Source organism: Nicotiana tomentosiformis, chromosome 12 (assembly GCF_000390325.3).
Source record: "Nicotiana tomentosiformis chromosome 12, ASM39032v3, whole genome shotgun sequence".
Classification (NCBI taxonomy): Eukaryota; Viridiplantae; Streptophyta; class Magnoliopsida; order Solanales; family Solanaceae; genus Nicotiana; species Nicotiana tomentosiformis.
In genome coordinates, this window is record NC_090823.1 from 10,071,571 (window position 1) to 10,094,334 (window position 22,764).

The following is a 22,764-nucleotide window of genomic DNA, read 5'->3' on the forward strand; positions in this document are numbered from 1 at the left end:
TTGAGTAATTACCAAACTGACTTTTGAGAATTTGGCCATTATATGAAGGACTAATTCAACAAATTTTGTTTTAATTTGAAAAAGTCTATGGGGCTTACTTCTTACTAAAAAAACGCGTCCCGAATGCACGGGCGTACATCTCTTGAGACTTTCGCCCCACACCATCGCCCCAGGGCTCGTCCCAGAAACGCCTTTTAAAACAGAGGTTTCTAAAAGGGTTTAATTGGAAAGAAATCAGGGAATTTTGGTTAGTCACATAAGAAGCTTCTAGATAATGGACAGTTGTCCAAATTTGTAAAAAACAAAAGATGCTGAAAATTAGATAATTATCTGAAAGTGGACAGCTGTTGTGGACATCTGTCCATTTTCAGTTAAAAAAGATGCCTTTATTTCCTAAATTTCAGCTGACACCCTCCTTTATTCCCTCCCTCATTTTCCTCCCGTAGTACTCCTCCTTATACTCTATATAAGACCTCACCTTCCTTCACTCACACACATTAATTCTCTGCAAAAATCTCACACACATTCCCTCATTCTCACTGATTTCTCTCAAAGAAAACTCTCTGAAAATCCAATTTAAATACAGAAAAAACCAAAAAACAAAGAGAGCAGAATTCAAAGCTGTTTCTCATTCCCATTATGTTGCTGCCTATATCTTGTTTTCCATAGCTGTTTGAGTTGAAAACTTGCCGTTTGTGCTGCTGTATTCATTCCGCTGGGTTGAGCTGTAGCTTTGAAGATCAGATTTCTCTGTTGCTGTTTTGTTGCTAGTAGCTCTGTGTTACTTCTGCAGAATTAGGTATACACATCAAGCTGTAATTCATTTCTTTCATTAAAATGACTGGATTCATGAGATAAATGGTGTTTTGTGGCTATTGTTATGTTTTCTGTCTTCCACATGTAAAGTGATGATCAGCTGGTTCTAAATTTGATATATCATGTCTACAATGTCTGTGATTGAATAAATTAAAGTTTTATCTCTAAGAAGTTGAATCATATGTATTTTTGTTAGTTCATTAGCAATGACTATTGTTTTGAGTACTATTTTTCTAATCTAGTGTTATTGACTTCTTCTCTTATTAACTGAACCATTTGGAGGTAGGGGTGGCATGTGGGCCGGGCCTGGTCCTAAGTGGGCTTCGCGGGCCCGGTCCTAAGTGGTTCGGTCCTAAGCGGTCCCGGATTTCGCGGGCTTCTCGTTGGAACCGGTCCGGGACCGGGACCACGAACTAGCGGTCCCGTGTTAAGTGGGCCGGTCCTGGGCCTAAGCGGGCCCAAACGGTCCTAAGCGGGCCCAGTGGGCCCAACGGAAACTTTCTATTTTTAAAATTATTTTTATACAAGTTAGAGGAAAAAAATGGTAATAAAAATATCTAAGGCAATTCCTAGTAAATTATATTATAGAATTGTCACTTAAATTTTTTAAGTCAAATTTAAAGACAAAAATATTGTAAAGAGATATTCAAAGCAATGCGTTATATTTTTATTATAGTATTAAAAAATCATGGCAATATCTTTCTTAGTCTTCCTCCCCCCTATAGAATGAGCACAACAATGTGCTAATACCACCATTGAGAATAAAAAGAAACTAATCAAGATGTGCCAAAATACAAGTTACATATTAATTTACATGGTATCTCTTACAAATTTCATAAATTCTTCAAGGTCCGGTGAAATTTTCGTTGGTGGTGGCGGAAATGAAGCTTGGTCATCACCGCTTCCAGGCGAAGCATCATCCTTTGCAAGTTCAGCTAGCATTTCTTCATAAGTTTCGTCTACCTCTGGTTGTGATTCAGCAAGTTCAAAATTTCTTCTTTCCGAACGGATCCAATCTCTGAAAAGTACTGATTTTTCTAAGCTCTCCTTCATAGACGCTCTATAATCACCAAGTTGAAGTCTTGCTTTCTTGAAAGCGCTCTCTGATGCCACTGTTGAAGCTTGAATAGTTAAAATCTCTCGGGCCATCCTTGAAAGAATCGGAAAGTGTTTTTCTTTGTCCTTCCAGCATTCCAAAATATTAAAGGAGCCGTCGGGATTCACTTCCTCAATTTTCTATGACAAATAAACTTCAAGCTCATTTAGTTGTGAAAAATCACTAGTACTAGAACCTTGAGAACCCCTGAACCCTGCCCAAGCACTAAGTGCTCTTACTCCTGCAGTTCTTTTAGATGATTGAGAACTAGAAGAAGAAGGAGTTGGAACATTTGGTCTAGCATGATCTAATGCAACTTGATAAGCATTATAAATAGTTTGAACATTTATTTTAATTGAGGCTATTGCGTCTACAAGTGTAGACAACTCCCCATCTTCAAGTGCTAAACCATTATAAACAGTTTCATACCAAAATTGAGGACCTCCTAATTTCATAGTAGGATTTAACAATGCAGCAACATCATAAATAGGGGGAATAGGGAAAAAATATTTTTTAAATTTTTTTCTCATGGAATCAATAGCAAGTTGATAAATTTCCCCACCCTCTGAAAAATGATCAAACAAATTTGCAAGTTCTACAATATAAACTAAACAGTTAGAAATAGTAGGATAATATTGCCCAGAAAATTCATTTGTAGCAATATGAAATTTTTCTAAAAAATCTACAAGCATTTTAACATTATCCCAATCCGCATTTGTAAGTTGCTCATCATCATCACTTACATAAGCATTAAACGTTGAGTTTATGGGGTTTCTATATTCATATGTAACAACTAAACTTTCATACATGTAATTCCATCTAGTTGAATAAGGTTTAGGAACCTTTCTTTCTCTTAGGCCAAATTCATTGCATCTTTTAAAATATTCTCTAAGTCTACATCTACGGTTTGAATAAAAAAGCCAATTAAGAGCCATTTTAACCTTTTCAATTTCAACATTTAAAATTCGCATACCATCACCCACAATTAAATGGTAAATATAACAAATACATCTAACATGAAAAATGTTACTAAATGCATGACTTAGTGTAGTGGTAAGTAAGGCTACAACATTTGTGTTACTAGTAGCATTATCCATTGAAACTGACATTCTTTTATCACTAATGCAAAAATATCTACAAATATTCGTAATCGTGCTAGAAATAAACTGTCCTGTGTGACGTGAATTAATTATTCTATAAGCAATAATGCGCTTTTGCATTATCCAATCCTCATCAGTCCAATGACTGGTAACAGTAAGGTAATCACAGTCATTACCACTTCTACCAATATTAGTTGTAATAGTAACACGACAATTTATATGAGTAAATAAATAGCGCAAATATTGTTCATATTCATGTTTATATTTATAAATATCACTCTTTACAGTTGTGCGAGGAAAACCTTTATAAGTAGGATTATAAACTTTTCTAATATAATGCACAAAGTGAGGGTTAGAAGGAAAACTATAGGGTAAGCACAAAACAGTAATCATTTTTGCCAATTCTTCCCGATCTTTTTTTGGATCATAATATAAAATACCACCGGTAACAGTGTTAAATTTCCGGTTAAAATTGATTTGACCCGGTACTAAGGTCAGCCTGACTAGGTGCACTTGTCCCCTCGACCAAAGCTTTCATACAAAAATATCTAGCTTTATCTTGAGGGTGTAGCAATATGTGTCTAGTCAAACTTTCCCTCCCCCCCCCCCCCCCGACTTCCAACATGTTTAAAAACTAACTCTTTGCCACAAGTTTTACACTTAGCCCTTTTTTTTCTCTTAGTTGAGTAAAAAAAAACCAAACAAGAGATGTTTCTGTCCGTTTAGAAGGTTGTCTAGAAAAAGTAGGGGCAGTAACAGGAGGGTCAGACAGGGGATCATTTGAATTATTATTAGTTGGGTTAACTTCAGAAGTAGGACTAGTGGGTGTATCGTCATCCGGTTGTATTTCATCAAAATCTATTTCTTCATCATCATTTTCATCAATAGTTGGATTACCATAAAGAGCATTCATATATTCATGGTTTAATTGTTCACCGGGTGCAATATTATGGCAAAATTGACTCTCGATAAATTGTAATAAACTATTATCGCTATCAAGAATAGCAGGTGTAGGACGAGTAACAGGTTTCGGCCGGGGAGCCGGAGGAAGTGGAGGAGGAACAGATTGGCCACTAGATTCACCACTCTTGGATTTTCCTTATTTTTACTAAACATTTTTTTTATAGGAAATAAGCCATCTTAATTAATCAAGCAAAGTAAATAAAACAAACAAAACTATAATATTAAAACTTAAGAGTTGGAACGAGTTTACCGAATTGACGAACAACTTGTTGAAAAATAATTATCGTTGAAGACTTGAAGACTTCAATTCACCAACTTCACAATTTTGCACAAATTGTAACAATTAAGTAAGCAATTATAGAAGAATATTAGAGAGAGATTGAGAGCGATTGATGATTTTGTGAGAAAAATAAAAGAATGAGAGGGTATTTATAGTTGAAAATAGGAATAAAGTGTAATTATAAAAAGTTTGGGGTTAAAACAAAATTTGGGGGGTTAAATGGCTATTTTGCAAATAGCCAACGGCTATTTTGGCAGACCAAACGACTAGTTTTTAAATGGTCAAACGGTCAATTTTTTTAAAAAAATTATCCGTTGGGCCCGTTTAGGACCGCTTGAACCGGCCCACTTCTGAGCCGGTCCCGGTCCTAAACGGTCTCGCGGGCCTCCCCTATGAGACCGACCCACCATCCCACGGTCCCGGTCCTATCTGGTTAGGACCGTTTAGGCCCACCGCTCATGTGGGCTTGCTGTCCTAGGCCGGTTCCGGTCCTAACCGGCCCACATGCCACCCCTATTTGGAGGTATAGGGAGTTATATCTAAGGATTACTCTGTTTTCTTGAAGCCATCAAAGGGAGTGTAAGTGGACTAATTAAATGGCACTTGCTGAAACTCAAAGTTTGAAAAGATAAGTGTTTATTTATACAATTTCACTGTTAAAGTTGTAGTCTATGTGATTCATTATGGTAAAGATTTGTGTATAATTTTATGTTAACATAATTGTCGATATTACTGATTAGAAGCCGATCTTATAGTCATTTGATTAAAACTTTATTTTGTTTGATTGTTGGTTGTGTGCCATGAGACTGGTTTGCAAAGCTAGCCCAATGGCTATTCTTTTGTAAATCAGGAGTGAAGGAAAAGGAAGCATATGGTCCAGAAAAGGCTGTTTTCGTGAAGACATGATGCTATAGAATGACTTAAGATTTTTTTTTCTTTTCCTTTACTCAGTAATTGTATAATTCGTGCCAGATTTTCGCTGCAATGTAATTTGTTAACTCTTATTTCACGTATTCCCTGAAAATTGGCAAATTCATCTAGTTCTCATTTACTTAGGTTCATTGTTAATATTTAAACAAGATTAGGTTGCAGGATGTTGAACCCAATGTTTTGAGCTATGATGGTTGACTATTATGTTCATTTCCATTTCTTATGATAGTAATAGCTTAATCAATCTGCTTCTTTTACAGTTATTCTCAAACATAGAGAATGAATAATATTCGAATATCATACTTTACTTTAGGCGCCATTAATAAATGATCGTGACTATGGGTACGGTTCCCGTGGCATAGTCACGATACGTAAATCTCAATTCGAGTGTGCATTTCACGTGATTCGACCATAACTTTAAATATTAAAAAATAAACATGTTGCAAATCGCGGGAGCGTTTCACGTGGCGCGATTCGCAATATGTACAAAAACAACGAGTGTGTGACATCGCAACTTGTTCAAATGAATTTCATAAATATTAAAAGCGGTTAAAAGGTTAAAAATGCACAATAGGTTTAAACATCTAATAAAATCATATAATTAGGCCAATTATTAATAGTTGAGCGACTGTGCAAAACCACGGAATCCGGGAATGTCTAACACCTTCTTTCAGGTTAACAGATTCCTTATCCGGTCTTTTCGTTTTACGGACTTTAAAACAGAGTCAAATTTCCTCGGTTTGGGATTTAAAATAAACCGGTGACTTGAGACACCATAAATTATCCTAATTGGCGAAAACTCCTATTTCTTCGGAAAAAGGAGGTGTGACAAAGATCTCTAATTAAGAGTTGAAAGATTCCAACTGCCCTCGAATACCGCTCGATCTCAGAGGTTGTTTTATGATATAATCTGCAAACTCAGCAGCTTTAATACAGACCTTATATATGTGTCATGTAATATACTAATATTGGTAGTAGTATTGCATTTCTCAGCAAATTTCTCAGTGTACACTTGAGAGTACTCTCTGTTTGGCAGATTTTCTTACTCATTCTAAAGCTACCATGCTGCTACGCTGAGCTTGCATTGACATGACTTGCAAACAACTCTGAATGATGCAGTTTAGGCAAGTCTTTAAACTATCTCAATATAGAAAATGCTAAGTAGCATAACTAACGTTACCATGATGCTACGCTGAACCTGCACTGACATGACTTGCAAATAACTCAGACACTATAAGCCCTCTAGCTACAATAAAAAAACAGCGCTAACAAGTCAGAAAATGGATGCACAAAGGCACAATGGCTTTCGTGCGCAATTGACAACACCCTCGCTTCCTACTTTCAGGGCGGAGCTTGATAGATAGTGACGTGGTCGGAGAACGTCAAATAAAACTTATGGTAAGCAATTATCAAACTAGCCAACAATTTCATTTAGAGTGTTCAAACTTGAAATACGTAAAAATAAAATTCCGATAAAGGATGTTCAATATATGTTATATACCATTAAAATCTAATATTCCACCTATATATTCAGTGTAAGTTTTCGACGAAAGGTGGTCAGTTGACCGCCCTTAGGGCTATGTACCTTCGCCCCTGCAAGACAGAGAGGAAAAAATGGCAGAAACAATTTTCTTTTGGATCTAGAGAATCAATCTAGATAAACCAAGGAAGATATACTTAATGCTTTCACAAAAATATTAAACAGCTAAAAAGCTTGAAACTAAAGAGACGACTTTTTTGACAAGAACTCATTAGGTTTCAGTAATTAATATTTCTTCATTTTATCTTGAAATGAATCACAAAAATTCCTACCCAAAATAAATATAAAAACGGCAAGCGATAAAGAGCAAATGACACAGATAAATATAGCTAGGCTTGCAGAAGGTAGCACAACGTACAAGCCAGTCATAAACGCTATCATCATTGTTAGCATGGCAACCAAGGCAAGGACGCCAGCAACTACATAACGATTCAACCTTTTGTTCTCTTCCTCGTAAGTTGCAAGGTAATGCAGAAAAACAGCAGCTGTCGAAGATATCATGGAAATGGTATCTGTTACTGCGAATGCTTTGAACGCTGTTTTCTTGGATATGATTGCCATGCCTTTATTTGGATCATCAACACCATCGTAACCACCAGGAATTGTGAAGCCAGCCGCGAAAGAAACGGTTAATATAAGTGTAACAACTATCAAATGTGTGTTTGCTCTTTCTTTCCATACTTCCATGCGTCCTTTGAACCACTTCTCATCTAATTCTTCCTGAAAATAGAGTTAAAAATCTCTAATTACTTTTATGAGTTATAAGTGTATATCTCAATTGTGGTTTTAAAAAAAAGAATTACTCCCTCCGTTTCAATTTAAATGAGGTAGTTTGATTTGTCACGAGGTTTAAGAAGAAAAAAAGACTTTTAAAACTTGTGGTGTTAAAAATTTTGTGGCACCATGACATTTGTGTGGTTATAAAAACTTTTCATTATGGGTAAAATGAGTAAAATAAAAAGTTTAAAATTGAATTATTTCCAAATTTAGAAATGTGTCATTTATTTTAGAATAAACTAAAAATGGGAAGTATCTCTCCTGTTTGAAACGGAAGAAGTATGCAATTTTTGTGTTGTAAAACTAACTCATAAGTGTTTTTAATAGGAAAAGACTAAAAAGAAAATAGCATCGGATAAACAAATATTTACCAATCTGATATCGTTGCGATCTAATTTTTCCCAGCAAAGGTGAGACTGAAACGACATGCTTTTCCCTGTAACCTTGTAGGGCACGTTCCCATCAGCGTCTCTTTGCTCAAAGATGTTATTGTGCCAGAGTTGTTCTTGGAATAATCTTATCATTTTCCTATGCTTCTTCGCGTATGCAATGTGAAGAACATTTTGGCCTTGGCTAGTGTCTGCGTCCAAGGAATCTCGACACTGCTCTATAGTTTTTTCCACTACCTGTATTTTATTATTGATGGCAGCTAATTGCAGAGGTGTTTTATTTTCTTCTTTAATAGTTCCATAAGCCATATGTTTATTCGCCATTAATAATGTCCTCACTGGTAGTTTAAACCCTAAGTAAGCCGCGAAATGGAGAGGATTCCACCCAAACTCATCTACTTGCTTTGTCAGACTTAGTTCCTTTCTTAGCTAGCGTTTGGGCATAAATTTCCAAATTTATTCTGAAAAATTTGATTTGGTTGAAATTTAGTTTGAAGATGAAAATGTGTTTGGACATATGTTTTGGGTGAAGTTTGATTTTGAAAAACATGAAACATACTTATACCCACAAGTTCTAAAAACTATCACAAATACCTAACAGTACCATTATCAATAACATTCATTATATTATCGCAAACCATAATCCTAAACATAAATAAATTTGATACAAAATTATTATTTTTATAATGAACTACATGATACACTATCAGATGACCGAGAAGACGAAGCAACATCGTTACAAAATAATAAATGGTGGGCTCTTTTATAAAATACAAAAGTTTGGGAAAATTTTTAAAAAATATAATAGTGATATTTTGGCCCAAAACCAGCTATTGAGCTGGTTTTGGGATTTGGCATTTGGCATTTGGGGCTTGTGATTTGGCCAAAATGTAGGCAAAATCTATGGCCAAACATGTATTTGTCAAATAAAACCCAAGTTTATTTTGACAAAATCTATGGCCAAACGGTCCTTATATCATTTCCATGCGTTCTACCCAAAAACAATATCCTAGTTAGTAAGGAAAGTATATATTTCAATTCTCAAGAAAAATGTCATCCCTCCTCTTCGCCAAGGCTAGCAACAATTTATGAATTCCATACAAATAAGGATCACATAAATTATAAACTCCTTGTTGGAAAACTTGTATTGATCTTCCAATATCCACTATGATGACATCCACAGTTTGCTTTTAAGTGGAAAGTGGGGGGAGGAATCCATAAGGGGATCTAGTGTTCGAACTGGGGTAGATCTGACAACCCTAGAACGTGAAGTTTAGACATAGACATGGTAGCCAAACAACAAATCATACAAAGAAACATAAAAATTACTAAGTTTGGTGGGAGAAAGATGGAACTTAATGAATTCCGGCCTCCACGACGGCTCTGTGCTTGTGTTTTCCTCTCAAAAGCATCCTCTCCAAGTATGTTCTCCCCCGATATGTTCTCTTCCGGTCTTTCTTTCCTCTATGGCGTTTTTAGGTCTATTTATATGTGTGGAAAAAGACCTAAACATGTAGGACAAGTCCTAGTCAAACCCGGAAGCGAATTAAGTCTTCATAACTCGGATTGGACCTGGACCCAGGCCTGGCGTCGCCAGCCTAACGCCAGCTTCAGCCTGGCTTTTGCCTTGCAAAGCCAGCCTAAAGCCAGCTTCAAGCCTGGCGTCGCCAGGTTCTCTCATTCACTGCTCCTGCGCACGCTTTCGACTTGTATGTCTCCTTTTTCTTCTACTTTCATCTCCAATTCACCTACACATAAAATAGACTCAATTAAGCACAAATATAGTATAGTTTAGCATTAAAGCCCAAAAATATAAGGTAAGTAATGCACTAAAAATATGTAATTATAACCAAACATCACATATCTATGTCAGAACCCTGTTTTCCATAGTCGAATGAAGCACATTGCAATTGATTTCCATTTTGTTCGCGATCAAGTCCAGCAGAAGCAACTTCAAGTTGTACATGTTCACTCAGCTGACCAACTTGCAGGCAGCCTCACTAAAGCTCTTACAAAGGCTCCTTTTCAACGACATCTTAACAAGCTAGGAGTCGTTGACACCACTCCTAACTTGAGGGAGCGTAATAACAGAATATCTGAAAACAAGAGATACACCAAATAATATTAGTGATATATATCCTTATCCATGTGTTCTTATCTGTATTTTGAATGAATAGGAAGTTGTTTCTATCCCATTCATTTGTAGGTCTCTTGCTACTGTTGTAATCTATATAAATAGAGACATTGTCATCAATAAAATAACATACAATTGCTTCATCTTTAGTGTAAAGGTAACAGCTTTCATTGTTTATTTTCATTCCCATTGGAAAATAGCATGGCCATATATTCAGGTGTTTTTTATTGTTATAGTGTTACCTGGTATAAGTCAATATTAACTTGTATCAGTTAGGTGACCTTATGGTTCTTGGTGTTTGATTCCATCCTATTGTCCATCTTTTTTGGTATGTTAGGGGTTGTCTGATAACCTCATTTAACACTTTACACTGAACGTGTTAAGTAATTTGACATCAGAAGGTGTCTGATTAAAGAAAAAAGAAAATGGAGTAATATATTATGTTGTATTTATAAGTACTTCATTAGTTTAAGTGAAAAATGTCGATCTGTTACAATTCTTTTAAGTAAAGCAATCACAAGATTGAAGCAACAATGGTATTCTCTTTTATTTTTTTTTATTTACTATATCCTTTTTGTTTTTTATTTTATTTTTTATAAATCCCTAAAAGATTCTGAGTATTGTTATACTCGAAGAGCCAAAGCTCTAATACCAACTGACAGCTAGGTGAAAACATATGCAATATCTAATATAAATTCTAGGGCTTGCAATTGAAACTAATTGACAAATAATTAAGAATAATGCAAATTAAGGCAAATAAAGATATTTGTTGACTGAAACTAACATGATAATCGTCATCGAGACCGTAAGCCATTCAACCCCACAATCCCATTATAAAAACGAAGAATGTTGGAATTAGAATAGTAAACTAATCAATTTTATTAAAATAAGAAGAAATATTAATAAGAAATTAAATTACCTTGGGAAAATCAAGAATTCAATAAGTAAAGTGTTTTTCTTTTCTTAATAATGTCAAAATAATCATCAAAAGTTATGAAAAATGAGTCTAAGAGTTATATTTATACTAGGGCTAAAATCGAAAAGAAGACCATGAAATAAAACTTCTAGATTGACGTTGAGCTACTGTGCGAGCCTACGCGGTGAGCGTGACATATCAGAAGAGCTTGCTCGCATCGCGCACATGGAAATTAGATATAAGTGCTCCAAGCAGGAGGTTGAAAGAGCAGTAGTTGCCTGCGAGGGTGATCTTGAAAAGGCTGAAGAGACTTTGAGATCACAAAAGCAGGAGCCCGCCTCTGTTCCGTCCAAGCCAGAAGAATACCAATTGCCATTCTAACAAGAGTACCTGTAAAACCTTCATTATCTAGTACAATACCAGCAAAGAGAGATGAGAAAGAGGTTCCGCCAAAATTGGACTGGGCCAAGTCACCACAAGTGTCAGTACCTGTTGATAAAAGGTGTCCAAATGGAGGATCAAATCCCTCTGTTTCCTATTCTTTGGCATCTTCTTTGCAGGCATCACCTCCAACCCCAAGACAGAAGCTCGTTATGTGGCTGTTGGAAATGAATTGAAGAATCTACAGATAGGAACTGTGAGAGAGAACCAGTTATAGTCATGCAATGACCCCAGTCTGTCAATGCCAGGCACACTCCCACCTCAAATCTAAGCTCATCTCCTCCAGGAACAGCAGTGTCGTGGTATCCTAGTAATATTGCTGAAACAATGACATCCAATGGTATGATTCCACATATTCCGTGCACAAGAAGCCTGAGCATGAATGGTGTCAGCACTAACCAATTGTACAACCAACTTCATTATCAACAGCACCCGCATCCAGAACAATTTGTTTCCAGCAATGGCACACTCGAATCACCAGGATCTAGCCGGGGAAATAGTTTGTGGAGTAACACAGGTGCATATATCCCAGACACAAACAATTGCTGCAGCTTCCTCACTTGGACTCTTGTCCGGGTTGGGCACCAAATGGTACTTCTGGGCCATCGTCTTCTGTTGACTGGAACAGCGGCGGTGGCTCAATGCTGCAGCAGCTAGATTACGCCAACACAGACTGGAGTTTAGATCGCGGCTCATTGCCGTCGAGAACAGGTGGTATGTGGCCAACAATGAACTCTTTTACGCAAAACGATGCTCGTAAATATGATTCCTTTACCCCTGGACTCGCGGTAAAGTAGACCATAAGACCTGATCTGAGCAATGGGATTGGCATACCGATTCCCCGGTTGCACGATGGAGCAAGTACAGCAGAAACGAAGGCTGATGGTTTTTTGAAGGGCCATAAAAGTACTCCTGGTAGGGGAAGCGAAGACAAAAAAAATGTTTAGTTTTGCATTACAAGGACAAGGTGAAAAGTAAGAGGACCGTACTCCCTTAGAGCAAGTGTTCATGTCTCTTCCGCTCAAAGAACCGTGCAGAAATATATATATATATATATATATATATATATAACGACTTTTTAAAGGGCGTTATACCTTAATGACCGTTTGCCCAGTTAAGTATAACGCCTTTTTAAAAGGCACTATAGTTGAAGTTGAAAAGACGGGAAGGTATAGCGCCTTTTATTAAGACGCTATAGTATAGCGTCTTAATAAAATGCGCTATACCTACATAAAAAACCGTCCCCTTCCCTTCCCCACCAAACCAGAAACTCCCCCCCCCCCCCCCAAAAAAATAAAGGTTCTCGGTCCCATATCCTAGCTAAGACGTTATCTCGTAGTGAGTTGCTCGTTTCGGCACCAAATCTTCAACTTTCCAAAAATCTTAAATCGAGGTATTCCGACTTAGTTTTTGTTAAAACTTGTATAGAAAATGCATATTAGTTGTTTTTAGTGTGCTCTATGTTATTTTGTGATTGTTTTGCAATTTAACTAATTTGTTATTTTTTATCCGGATTATAGTATTATTGTGCTAATAAAATTAGTAAATTAGAGAAATTATCATTAGTTGTTAAAACAAATATTAATTAGTTACTTTTTACTGTGGTATATGTATTTTTGTGATTATTTTTTGATTAAATTAATTTGTTGTTGTTATCTGCTTTAAATTATTTAATTTCTAAAAGACTAGTTTCCTGTAGTAGTATCTTGTGGCCTAATGTGGTGCTCGTATTTGTAATGTAGTGCCTTTTAGTTTAGTTAAATTTAGTATCTTTTAGCGTAGTATCCTTGTAGTTATTGAAATTAATCATTTAAGTATCTCTTAAACCCAAAAATACGTCAAAAAAGCTGATAGTTCAAACACAAACTCTCTCCAATTCTAGTCAAAAAACGTAATAAAATAACATAAGAAAACAACAATATTTGTCAAACTAAGTATTGTTATATGAATATTTAATAATTAAAATTTTCATAGTTATGAAAATTAATTATTTAATTTTATTATAGTAAAAAATAAGTGAGAAACAAACAAACATATAAAATAATAAAATTAAAATATAAAATAATAAACTAACATATACAATAATAAACTAACATATAAAATAACAACCATGTTGAGTGATAAATTGAAAAATTTTTCTCATCATGAACACAATAATTCGGATACCTTGGTGCTACTGGCCTCAAGTATGGAGTCCGGAACCAAAATGTATCAACCTAATTAGCAATATAGTAAAAATATCGAATAAAATTTAATATTAAATGTATTGCAATATATTTAAGCAATGAAAATAAAATAATATAATTAATATTGTTCAAATTACAGTAGTCGTCATGGAGGTTCCGCTTTTGCATCTCGGACCTGCCTCGCTAGAGCTACTGTTGCTACATGTCGAGCATAGGTCTTCCTACATATGGGAGGGACAGTTATTGGCCCAGACGTTCCGCCCCAGAAGAGTAGACAATATGTGGGACTTTCTTAGGGCCGCCATCTCCATCCTCATATAGTCAGATGCCTCCAAGATACGGGTTTTTATAGGATTGTTGAGATCGGCCAGCTGTAGCTGGATTGGTCGTTGATCACGACTTTGATAGAGCGGTGGCGACCGGAGACGCCCACATTCCATTTGCCCATTGGTGATGTCACTATCACACTGCAGGACGTGAAGGTTCTGTATGGGCTGCCGGTTGATAGACATCATGTTGCTTTGCCGCATGCCATGAGAGATATACGGGAGACCAGTACATGGAGATGTTGCAGCGGCTCACTGGTTTCCAACCAGCAGATGAGGGTGCATTGATTGGGGCTAGTCGTCTGCAGTTGACGTCCGTCCGACTGCATCTAGAGGCGATGCATGCTGACATTATGAATGATACACCAGATCTTCATATTAACCGGTACATGAGGCTGCTGTTGCTGCTTATGTTTGGAGGGGTATTGTTCCCGAATATTTCGGAAAACCTGGTCAGCTTGAGATTTCTTCATCATCTTGAGCGGCTAGATGATTTACATGATTACAACTAGGATGCTACTGTTCTTGGTTACTTGTACAGGCAGATGTGCCGGGCGAGCATGTGCACCCAACGAGACGTTGCTGCAGGTGAAAATATATTCAAATACTCTCTTCATTATAACATACATCCTAAAAATATACCTTAAATTTTACGTCCAAATTGTATATTAGGTTTGGGCCTGGGAGCGGTTCCTGCAGTTGTAGCCACCTCTACCACCCATCGCTCCGGATGCACCACCTCCACCGTTTCTCCCTTTAGCTAGGAGATAGGTTGATAGGTGAGGATACAGACGTGAGTACGAGTCTCGACATAATCTTCCCTATTGCAGGGATTTGTTGGATTTGCTGGAGGCCGCGTTGGTAATTGTATACTTATGTTTACTTGGCCTGGATTTATATGTGCTGCTTATACTCATGGTTCGTGTTTTTACGTAATAGTTCATTTGGATGCCATACAGCGACGAGCTAATAGCCGGTTTGCCCAATTATTGCTCGATCGGCCGATTTATGTGGAGCTCTTCTGTCCAGTTGATGTGTCTCGATATTGTCGAGCATCATGCCACCGAGCGAGTCCTTCGCCAGTTTGGTCGATCGCAGCTTGTACCTCCACCATCCGCTTGTATTATGACACATTACCAGTGGGATGATAGTTCCAGGGTTGACTAGATATATATGGCATGGCTAGAGTTGCAGACCGAGATTTGGGACTAGCGGCATGAACTGATTCTGCCACCCCCTCCACCCGAGCGTATGGTTGGTGAGCATGAGTATATGGACTAGTACCGCATCATTACCCTACTTTTCATTGGGAATCCCGTTCATCGCGCTGGCAGTCGGTTCGCTCCATACGCCGGGAGGCATGAGGCACTGGTATGTTATTTGGTATACTTAGTTATAATGTTAACCTAGCATTCCGTAATTAATATTTACATATTGTGCAGGCTATTAGCCTACATCTGTTCTACCAGTTGGGACTGTAGATGCAGCAGCATACCGATGAGGGAGAGGTCGCTTTGCACGAGTATGGCCGGTAGGTTACAGATCTAGCTGCCCGAACATTGCAGCGAGCCCGAGATGATGAACGCTTAGGAGGCTGATTATGTGGCGCTAGAGTAGTACCAGCGTGGGCCAACAGTGGCGTCTAAACGTGGTCGATGTGGTAGGCGTGCCTTGAGAGGTAGGGTTATCCCATGAGGTCGTGGGGGTCGGCGAGGAGGTGGTCCCCAGTAAAGGGGCGTTGAGGCACATGTTGAGGATGTTGGAGTTGATCCTACGGGTGATCACCCTGAGCCAGAGCATGCTCCTAGTGATATGCCCTCATTCAGCCCGGGGCTTACTCCAGGGACTTCGCAGGTGACCCCATTAGCTCCATTATTGATCGCGCGCACGACCATTACCTCACATGACTGGGATGAGTATTTTCCTGCTTCTACTGTGATTACGAAGTACTATGTCGCTGGCATGGGCTTGTTGTGCCACAAGCACTGTCTGCAACATTCCAAACAAACACACACAAAGATGAATCAGAAGTGATTAGGCATCTGATGAAGGAGATTCTAGAGATGGAAAGTTGTTCATCATGCAATGGATGATCTTAACTTCTTGGGAGGAACGGAGGATCAGTACTGGAATTTCTTAGAAAATAATAAATTGCATAGAGACAATGATTATCTTGTTTTCCCAATAGTTATCGAGTTGGAGGGACTACCTAAGTTTCTACCATAGACGTTGGTCGTAGGTGTCCCATATTGTTCTAGAAATCAAGCAACTGGTCTTCTTGATGATAACGATGAAATGCGAGAAATATGTGTCAACTGGAGCCTACATTACGATGCCCTCGGTCCCGAAGGGTACATACACGATGTTGACGAAGAATTTGAAGACAATGACAATGCAATAGTGCCAGACAGCGACGATAATGGCGAGTGATAATTGTTTTTTCTTGGGGTGTATGTTAAATTGTTGGACTGAAGTATTAATGCTAAATATCAATAAGACTTAACACCAATGGAAACATAATTTTATTTTTGGAAGATGAACCTGTACATACACTTATTAAAACAAATTACTAGAAAAAAAACACTACGGGTATCCAAACTTTACATATACCTTTATATATTCACTTACAAATCTTAATGTGTTGATATCCCATGATGGACATTATTATATTGATGATGACTCCCGGATAGACCACCATGATCCAACACACCAAAACTAGGCATATTCCAAGTGGGCATTGGTTCATAACTTATAAAATTTATATCTGGTCGGTATCTCCTGTGGATATATGGTTGTTAATACAAATTCAATATACAAAAATATACATCTTAACACAAAGGAAAATTGAAGTTTACCACTCAGATTGTGGATCATGTAAACTGGGGAGAAATTATTTTCTCGCTCCTCATTCGCCCGTGGAGATAAGTTTAGATCAGGCCAAACTCTTTCACCCAGAACCTGTTCGGCTAAAACTACTCCAAAATAACCACCCGATGATTGAGGGATATCCCTACTTTGCGTAACCTCATTATTGCGAACGTCTTTAGCCTTGACGTACATTTCTAGCAGTTTTATCACAAAAAATTCCCGATATTCATCCGGAGTCCTCAAAAAATCTCTCAGAATTTCATCGCCTTCGATGTTAAACTCAGTATAACAAGCAATCCCTTGCGGAGTCACAGAATGAGGCTATCTTTCGGTCACTTTAATATTCACCGAACGTTTGCTCACACTCATTTTATTACATAACAATGATACCAATCTATCGTACTCCATTGTAAGTGCAACTTAACATGACACTGGAGATAAACTATAGTTTGCTGTGTTATTCGCCACCACAACCTCACTCCCCCTAATATAATGAAACCTTAATTCTTCGTTCTTCAGACATTATGACAAAATGTAAAATAACTTAACGAAAAAATATTTCAGAAGACTTGAAAATGTTTATGAATGGATTTTTACAAAATCTTTAACCTCTTTAAATAAGGCAAAAACCAGTCCGGACTCCTCACAATTATGGGAGGTATAGCGCCTTAGCTTAAGGCGGTATACCTAGTTGAATTATTGTTATGTCACTTAAACCCAGAGGAATTATTGGTGGGCCCACATAATACATATAGCGTGTTTTATTAAGGCGTTATATATATATATATAGCGCCTTTTAAAAGGACGCTATACTTAACTGGGCAAACGGCCGTTAAGGTATAGCGCCCTTTAAAATGACGTTATATATAAAAAGGCCACTATGTGTTTTTTCTACATATTTCGATTCTTTGAGTCCAAAAGAACCACATTTTGGTTCCGGATTATGTTAGTGACTCCTGACTCTCTTTATTACTAACCTATAAGAAAATCTGTACCCGTATTCTGTAGCCCCTTGCTTTCTGCCGTACTTTTGCATTCCTTGATACAACACCACCGGACTTTTGAAGTTTCACCACATCCACATTAGGTCGATTCTTCAATACATCTTTTAGCATGCTACAAAGTTTTTCCTGCCCAGAGTACGACCATATAATAGAAATAAAATCAACTCTTACACGGTAGAAAACAGCTCTACAAACGAGTAATTGCTTGAAACCAGTTCTCAAGCTTAATTAATGTCTAACAAGAATAGTTTGGCAACACCAAAATTTCAACTTTCCATACTTTCACTCTCTATTTCCTTTTGATATCTGTATTATTTGGTCCATTTTCAAATGTTTCCTGATATACTTCTCTCTTCTACCCCTCTGATAAAACACCCACTCAAGAAAATGGCTTTAACATATGTGGGACTGGCCAAGCAATGCACAACAACTCGATAGTTATTATAATGAAATTTAGGCAATAGCTTTGCCATTTTGGAGAGGGAGAACTGAGAAGCCATAGGTGGGTGGAAGGGCATCAGTTAGAGGAGGAGGTCTCATGTACTTTAGTATTAGAGAGTATATGCCGGAATGAACACACTTACGGGTGCAGTCATTTTCATTTTTCCTAGAAAACCTGCAGAATGTCCAGGGATTACCCTAAATGACATACTGTGTTGCATTTATCTTCTCCGATACTTTTCCAGAAAGAGAATACCACAGTACTCACTTTCAACATTTCCTAAACTGAACGGAAAAGAAACCAAGAGAATCTTCTGGACTAAAGAGCTTCAACCCCACAAAACTCTCCTGTAGCAAGAAAATCTCTTGAGTTATTTTTTCCATGGAAACCTTTATTTTGAGCTGCAATATGGAGGACAGTGTTGTTGTAAGGAGTTAATTGGGTGGCGAACTGGCTCTTGTATTCTTCCAGAACTTTCATGTCACCTTCTTTAACAGCTGTGTACAACCGCCGATTCATCGGCATTTTATTTATCAGAATTAATCTACTTGAAGAGGGATATATGGATGAGTCTGTTTCTCATACATATATGGAGTACGTACCTTGCGCACGAGAGGAAAAGCAAAAACAAACGTGAGAATATTAAAATTGTTACTTAAACTCACGTTAAGTCTCTAAAAGAAAGACATAAAACTTTAGCGTTTGGTACATTATTTTATTATATCGTTTCGGTCAAATTCTATCACATTAAATTAGGTCAAATTCTATCACATTAAATTAGTTGCTTAAAGTTGTTAACAATTTTAAATGATCTAATCATCCTTTAAAATAAGGATTCCTCGGTCAACTAGTGGTAGGTGATGCTATATGCGGCAAAGAAAGACTAATGTCATAACCCCGCAACATCATCATGGCACGTAGGTACCACTTTGACATATATTTTTGTCATATGGAAGGATCACATAACTTAGGACTAGCATTGGGTGAAATATTCTAGAACTATGGAGAATTTCCTTGGGAAAGCTCTAAATATTTATGGACTTCGTAGGAAGACTCTTTTGGAAAGCCTTGGAATGTTCTATTCATGTAGAAAATTCTAGAAGGTGTACTTATTTGTAAATATGGAAGGACTTGTGGAACAACTATTATTTACGCACTAGTGCCTAGGTGATTAGAATAAATAGGGGGCATTCATTTTTAACTCATCAAACAAAACAATAAATTTCTCTTTAATACAAAAGTTTCCTGGTAATTCTCCTGTGTTCTAACATTCCTTAGTAAGACTGACTTGGCATAACAAGAACGTGAGCAATATGGACAAGATCGTGAGCGAGTTGTCAAGTGCCGCACGTGTACTTAGTTAACGACTAAGGACGTGACAATGTGGTATTAGAACAAAGGTTATGACTAAAGGAATGTTATAAAGAATACAAGAGATTGCTAGAAGGAAGCTTTGTAGGGAACCATGGTCGGAATTACCAAGGGCATGGTACTTGTAAAATGGACCAATGTGAAGGTCCCTAAGCGAAAGCTGTATGGCAGTGCACGTGATGCACATGAGGTGGCAGACTTGTTGATATCCAATTTTGCCCTCATGTCTTATAAATGTCATATAATGTCATATACAATTATATTTGTATTTCTAAAGCTATTTACATAATTTTGCAATAACGGCCTATATTCTATACATAATTATACTTACTATATTATTTATGCTAAAATGATATTTTCTATATTTTTATAATGTTAAGCTATTATTCTTAAGTACTTTACTGCATAAATAATACTTTTATTATTCACTAGTCATTTTTATAATTTATTTCTAATGTATTTCGTATATTTAATTTATAGCCCTAACATAGGGCTAATTTCGGACCTAAATTTGGCCCAAGTTATTAGCCTAATACCCCCATAGCCTAAACCAAAAATCCCTTTAAATGACCCGGTCGTGACCCATTAAATGACCCGCCCCACTTATTCTTCAATCCTGGCCGTTGATCTCGCAAGATCAACAGCCCACGATTACCCCACCCCTTTTAATTAGTCAAATCCCTAAAACCCTAACCCATTTCCTCTAAGCTGCCACCCAAAAACACTCTCAATCCTCCTCTTTTGTCTTCTCTGAAACCCAAATAGCCGCCTCCCTTAATTCTCTCCAATTCCTACCCCAAAATGGAATCAATCCATGATTCCCTTGCCTTATACGTTTTGTCATCTTGTTACTTACACGATTTTGGTATCACCCATTACTTGCCTATTTTTGGCAAGTACCAGGCCCTGAGTTATGAACGTAATCATCTCCACATCTTTGAGACTTTGATGATATTTCGTTTTTATACACTCACTCAGGTTATATAGGTCCGATTTACCAAGATCCTCGCCCAATCTTTGATTCCCGTCGAACTAGGTTTGAAATTTTAATTTTTTCCTTTACTGGTTCTTTTATCAATTGCATGTGATTTTCTTTCCTTATTTTGTGTTTAATTAATTATTTTTCATGTTTACTTGTTCGATTTCTACCACTATATAACCCCTCCCCAATTTTTCCTTTGAATAGACTTTAATCATCTTAAGAACTATTATCTCACTCTCACTTATTCTATATTATTCTGAAATTGAGCTCTTGGTCGACTAAATACCAAGGCCACATTATTCTGTTCACCTTCCTCCAGTGCAAGCACTGCTCGGGGTCCGTTTCGAGACTCTTGAACTCTGAAGCACTGGAGATTTGGGGGTTTTCATTACTCTCCTGCAATTGCTGCTATTCCTGAGATTTTGAGTTTCTCGTTCTTTATTCGTTTGTTTGAAACTGGTTAGTGTCATGTACTATCATAAATCTACTTCTTTCTATTGGTGCGTATGTTATGTGCATTAGTGCTATTTGGATTTCCCTGAGTTAATTTCGATATTATGCCACTTCATATATAATTTTGCTTATTTTAGCACTACTCTGTAGTTCTAATAGTTCAATTATATGCAAGTCCTGATTTTAACTCACATGTGGATAGCTAAGTTAATTCATGATGCTTGCCTGATTCGTATTTGAAATCTAATTGATGGTTGTTGGACTTTGTTTTGATTTCCTGTATTAAAACCCCTTAGAAAATTATGTTCTTGCTCAAAATTGCTCTCTTCATGTTGAATCCTTTATGTACAATTTGCTATTTCTCTGCAAATTATGTGACAATACTGTCCGAGGGCTTAGTTTAATATGTTAACCTTAGTGTATGCTCATTATAAGTGTCCAATCTAATTGATTGCTCATCTTCATGTTTAAATATAGCCGGTTACTTAAGGTCTGTTGTTTATCATTGAATCCATGATACCTTTAAACTTGGGGATGTTTGTGTTGCACTCAGCATGATTAGGATCCCAATTGACTGTCTGCCTGTTCGTTTGTTATGTGTAATTGTCGCGTCCCAATGCAGACTCCTGTCGACCTTCACAACTTAGACTCCTAGGTTCAAAAATACTTTTTTTTAACTATGGATCATGCTCGATGCTAAGCTTACTTTGGAAAACTTAGCATATTCATCTTGTATGTGTCTAGTATGTTTGTCTCGTTAATCCCATGGCATAAACCCTTAACTCCCCTAGTATTATGTTTATCTTCAGCATGATGTTACCTGCTTAATGGTTTTAATATATATTGCATTTACCATGTTGGAAATCAAGCATGCGGGTTCTCCTAGTATCACAACCCAAAATCCAACTAGTGGTGATATCACCTAACCCAACCCGTTAGGTAAGCCAATTACCAACTATCTGATTCCAATGAAATTAACGAGGCAAATAATTAAAAGAAAATATCTAAAACCAATACTTTTCCCCAAGAACTGGTAGTACAAATCATGAGCTTCTAAGAATGAGTTTACAAAACTGGTATGAAATAAATACATCATCTGTTTGAGAAGTACATAAACAGAGTTTTATGAATCTAAGGTTACCATGAATAAGAGGCAGCTACAACCGGAACACAGATACATCTTCAAATCCAGCTCCTATCGAACACAGCAACATCAGCAGCCAACATCTGCACGCAAGGTGCAGAAGTGTAGTATCAGTACAACCGACCCCATGTACTGAGTAAGTAACAAACCTAACCTTAGGTTGAATGCAGTGAGGAGCTTTTACCAAGGTCGGGTCCAAAACCAATAGTCCACAACAATATCCAAAAAACAAATCTCATAACAACAGAATTGAGGCAGCACAATGAATAACTCAATAATAAAGTGCTCAGTTCGTTCTCAGTTCCGGAAAAATAAACATTTTTCTTTTCAAATATAATAGTAAAACTTAATTCTTTTAATTAAAATCACCAAAATATGAGTAAGTATGAAAACTGTGATTTTCCCAAAATCCTTTCAATAATAAATGGGATGTTTCAATTTTTTTCCAAATAACCCGTATAAAACAATTGCATCACTATGCCCATCTGTCAACATATGTGAGAAATCATGAATGATGTGATACTGTACAGCATGAGAAAAAATCCATCTCTATGCATGTATGTCATGTGTGCATGTCAATGCGATGCAACTCAGTGATAAAATCAT

The 22,764-nt window shown here is 37.1% G+C and overlaps 1 protein-coding gene across 1 annotated transcript; it reads right to left on the bottom strand.

Annotated features, from left to right (window-relative positions):
- Window positions 1-615: 615 nt before the first annotated feature.
- On the bottom strand, window positions 616-8,215 carry LOC104115883 (protein ACCELERATED CELL DEATH 6-like). The gene is made up of 3 exons (XM_070190068.1): window positions 7,874-8,215; window positions 7,084-7,445; window positions 616-787 (listed from the first exon to the last, which is right to left on the bottom strand). The coding sequence occupies exons 1-3, from the start codon at window positions 8,213-8,215 to the stop codon at window positions 616-618; spliced, it is 876 nt and encodes a 291-aa protein (XP_070046169.1).
- Window positions 8,216-22,764: the final 14,549 nt, after the last annotated feature.

Excerpts from the sequence above, each read along its gene's own strand:
- LOC104115883 (XM_070190068.1), bottom strand. The coding sequence starts at position 8,215 with ATGGCGAATAAACATATGGCTTATGGAACTATTAAAGAAGAAAATAAA. Across the intron at positions 7,446-7,873 it reads ATCGCAACGATATCAGATTG|GAAGAATTAGATGAGAAGTG; the intron begins GTAAATATTTGT and ends CTCTATTTTCAG. Across the intron at positions 788-7,083 it reads ATAGCGTTTATGACTGGCTT|AAGTAACACAGAGCTACTAG; the intron begins GTACGTTGTGCT and ends CTAATTCTGCAG.